Source organism: Austrofundulus limnaeus, unplaced genomic scaffold (genome assembly GCF_001266775.1).
Source record: "Austrofundulus limnaeus strain Quisiro unplaced genomic scaffold, Austrofundulus_limnaeus-1.0 Scaffold171, whole genome shotgun sequence".
Lineage (NCBI taxonomy): Eukaryota > Metazoa > Chordata > Actinopteri > Cyprinodontiformes > Rivulidae > Austrofundulus > Austrofundulus limnaeus.
In genome coordinates this window covers 1217686-1221688 of record NW_013952573.1, presented here as the reverse complement: position 1 = coordinate 1221688, position 4003 = coordinate 1217686, and the positions used below count along the sequence as shown (strand labels likewise).

Sequence of the window (4003 nt, the reverse complement as noted above, 5' to 3'; positions counted from 1 at the left end):
CAATATGGCTACCACAAGAGTACTGCCCTTTTTTCAAAGTCAAAGCACACAATATAAAACTCACTTGTTTTTACTATTACAAAAAATGACTTGCGATGGTGCAGATTCACAAATCTCCAACAACTATTTCAACCTCCATCTCTGTGCAGCAGCATGCAGGATGGTGTCATCTGTAGGTGCTGAAGGCCTCACTGGTCCAGACTGCTGGCTTCAGACCATTCAAAGAGTTCCACCTGTTCACCACCTATAAAACAAGACACACACACAGCCACGTTAGGTAGAGAAAATGAAGGGCATACCCAAACTGCAAAACAAATAAATAACACAAAGGTGCCAGTCAGTGTATAACACACTAGTCTGATCTAAAATGTGATAAAAACAACATACAGACACATTGTGACAAGTCTAGAGGAGACAACTTTTTATGCAAGAAGCTATATAAAAATAAATGTGTCTACCTTAGTGGGACTTCTGACTCTGCCCAGGGTCTCATAGGTGGGCAGTATGAGGTGTAAGCAGGTCTCCAGAAGATCACCAGTCTTTGTGGATCTGTTCTTGGACTTGATGATTTTCATGTGAGAGAAAGCTGACTCCAGAACTCTCCATCCATGTGACTTGTTGCTCTGGATTTGATCCCAATGTCATTTTGCAGAGTCAAAACCTCATTTTTAACACCAGAGCAGTCCAGACTGAAACATGMACAKMAARTTGGACACATCCATCCATCCTGGTGGACAACTGAATGATACAATCTCACTTTTATTTTTAAAATCATGAAAAAGTGRATCRGCAGCCTCAATAAACGCTTCTTTCATGACTTCTRCATCYCTGAAAGACTTCTTATGTTGAGACAGAATGTGGCTAACATGGTATGAGGCTARTGTAGCAGCCTTACCTTTTGTGCTGGGCCGAGTGAAAATCGGTTGCTGGGCTGCTAGCTTCCTTTTTAGCTCCTGCACTTTCTGAGTCCGTAATGAACAGTGGGCAGTTCCTGAAACACCCCGAGCTCCTGGGGAACCCCCCCCACCGCTGCATAAGTCACTGCATGGGATTCCTTCCCGGGGGAGTCCAATGCGGGAAAAGAAAAAAAAAAAGGTCTGCGGTGCGCTCGACGTTGTTTATCCTGAAACTGGTCCCAGTTTAAGCTCCAAAGTTTTTATCAGTCAGATTCCACTGTGAAAAATGTCTGTTTTATCCCCATTCATGAGTTTTTGGACGTTTGACTATCTTTAAAAATCGCTGCTTCCTGGTACAGCAGTCGGCTCTGGAAGCGATCGCTTTTTTCCTCCCTTTTTTTTTGAAGCGAGTGGTTGAAGCAAATGCAGCGTCTGCTATCAGCACAAACTAAAAATACTCCCACGAACTAGGGAAATCCGTCTCATACAGTTTGTGCGTCATCTTGAAATGTCGCTCCAAGTTACACTTTTTGGGTAAGGCAACTCTCGAATTACAGTTGAGGCAAATAGGCTTCGAATTTAGAATAAACACAAAAATACTCCTCCTCCCACTCTGTGCGAAAATAAGTTTTCGTTTGCTTGTTCGCTAGTTTTCCAACCATGTTTTCTCTGCATCGACAACTCCACCACTGAACCTAAAGTCTCGTCAGAGCGCTGTGTCACCGCACCCAAAACTCACGAGACAAAATCTGTGAAAATGCAAGAGGGGGAGGGCGTAGGGAGCGCATTGCTGCGCGTTGGAATGTGTTACTTAAACTCCCCCCACCTCCACCACTTCTGCCGGAGTTAAAATGAAGCTTAGCGAGTGGACATGTCACCTTGCTGACAGCTGACAAGCCGGCTCACAAGGTTGCGCTTCGCAGGCACCTGGGAATCAGCTGGCAGGCACCGAGTCGCCCGTGAGCGAAGGGTTGGGCACGCCTGTTCTAAGTGGAACAGAGTTTTTGTCCATTCGAAGGCCCATCAGAGGACTGAGAGTCCAAGACAGTTCCTTGATAATTTGACTCGAGGTGACCCCTACATAATTAAAGTAGAATACTGGGAGTTTGGGCTTAAGAGGTGAATGAACCAATTGGCGGGCCGAACTTTGGTGACTCGCGGGCCGAATGTGGCCCGCAGGTCGCCAGTTGAATAGCCCTGGTGTAAAGTAATTTTACTATAGTTCATTGTAGCTTAAACGCAGGAAAAAGAAACAAAGAAATATGAAATATTTGCATCAAACATCACTAAACTCCTACAGGCTGAGATTAATGCAGCCTTTCTACTTATTTATTTTCTGGTGTGATTAAACAGGGTTCCTGCAGATCCTTAAAAAGTCTTTAAAAAGCCTTGAATTCATCAATCCAAAAATAATGCCTTAATTAGCCTAAAATGTCTTAAATCAACACATTGTAAGTAGGATGATTGTAATTCGTCTCAAATATTAAAATAATTGGTAACATTTATTTTATTTTTTTTAAATAACCACATGCAGACGTTCCCCTTTGACATCACTTCCTGTTACTTAACATGCAAATATCTCATAAACTGAGCAACGTGAAATTCATTTTGTAATATGTTAATAATGTTGTCTTTCCAAAAATGCATTCACATTTCTTACAAAAATTTGATGTCTCAGGCACTTTAAGGTTTCTTATACAGTGAATTGGGGTTAAGGCCCTAACTGTGGGTCCTAAAACTCCAAATTTTAGGTCGTTTCCAGATTTTCAAAAATTAAATTAAGTTTAAAACTGACTGCTAAGAATGTTTTTGCTATGTTTGACAAAAAGGCAATTTGATATGGATGAAAACACTTGGTCTGCTAGCAATATTTGAATACTTCAACCAAAAATACTTTGATTCATGAGTTTCTGCCACAGTTTTTATTTTTTTGTCTTTTGTGTTTATTATGAAATTGGTCTTAAATTTAATTTCACTTGGCATTAAAAAGTCTTAAATTTAACTTGCCTTAAACTGTAAGAACCCTGTAAAAAAACAGGACTTTTCAAACTGACAAGTCTTTTTTTTAGCTCGTTTCATTTAGCATCTAATTAATGAGAAGCTAGCTCCATATTGTGCACAWTGACATCAGTTTATCTTGAAACATCCTTTCTTATTAAGCAGCTGGACTTCACATTTGTGAGCRGTCACATTTAACAGAAGATAACATTGTGCTTTTGTTGTCCTTACAGGCACAGCGTCTGTAGCCGTTGCAGGAATCTTTGCTGCTTTGAAGATCACCAAGAACAAGCTGGCAGACCACACGTTTGTTTTCCAGGGAGCAGGCGAGGTGAGCAGAGATGAACAGCGCCTCAGCTCRGGTGGTAAAGATGAACCGAGGAAACGTTTGGTGCAGACAGGTTCATGCTTTTCTCTCCCACCAGGCAGCTCTGGGTATCGCCCACCTCCTCATGATGGCCATGGCCAAAGAGGGAATAACCAGAGAAGAAGCTGCCAAGAGGATTTGGATGGTCGACTCAAAGGGTCTCATTGTAAAGGTAGAGCGTCTGGTTAATGCTTCCTGTATGAAAGTTATAATAAAGGAGTTTTAGACTAAAGTTTTTCCACACATACAGGGAAGAAGTCATCTGAACCACGAGAAGGCGGAGTTTGCTCATGAGCACCCACACCTGAAGACTCTGGAGGAGGTGGTGCACGTCATCAAACCCACCGCCATTATAGGTGAAATTAAAAAAAATGTTTCAGTCAGCATCTCTCACAAAAAGCACATTTGTAACTCATGTTTTTGTTCATTCTTAATAAAAAAAAACTCCTGTCCAGTTGTGGAAACTCAGTGATAAACCTATTAAAGGTGATTATTCCCCCCCACCTTTTATTTAACATTAGTTTGCAACAAATCAACTTACTCACTCCTTTTATTTAATTTGTTGCATTGATGTATATATACACTCACCAGCCACTTTATTAGGTACACCTGTCCAACTGCTCGTTAACACTTAATTTCTAATCAGCCAATCACATGGCGGCAACTCAGCAGACTGGTTCGAGCTGATAGAAAGGCAACAGTGACTCAAATAACCACCAGTAACAACCGAGGTAGGCAGAAG

The 4003-nt window shown here is 41.5% G+C and overlaps 1 protein-coding gene across 2 annotated transcripts in view; it reads left to right on the top strand.

Annotated features, from left to right (window-relative positions):
* The window catches only part of me3 (malic enzyme 3, NADP(+)-dependent, mitochondrial), a gene marked incomplete at its 3' end in the record, with an annotated part of 16462 nt that extends 12845 nt beyond the window's left edge, over positions 1 to 3617 (top strand). For both annotated transcript variants that reach the window (XM_014017550.1, XM_014017549.1), the window contains 3 exon segments: positions 3128 to 3225; positions 3320 to 3433; positions 3512 to 3617. In XM_014017550.1, the coding sequence (XP_013873004.1) occupies positions 3128 to 3225; positions 3320 to 3433; positions 3512 to 3617 (318 nt within the window).
* Between the last annotated feature and the right edge of the window lie 386 nt (positions 3618 to 4003).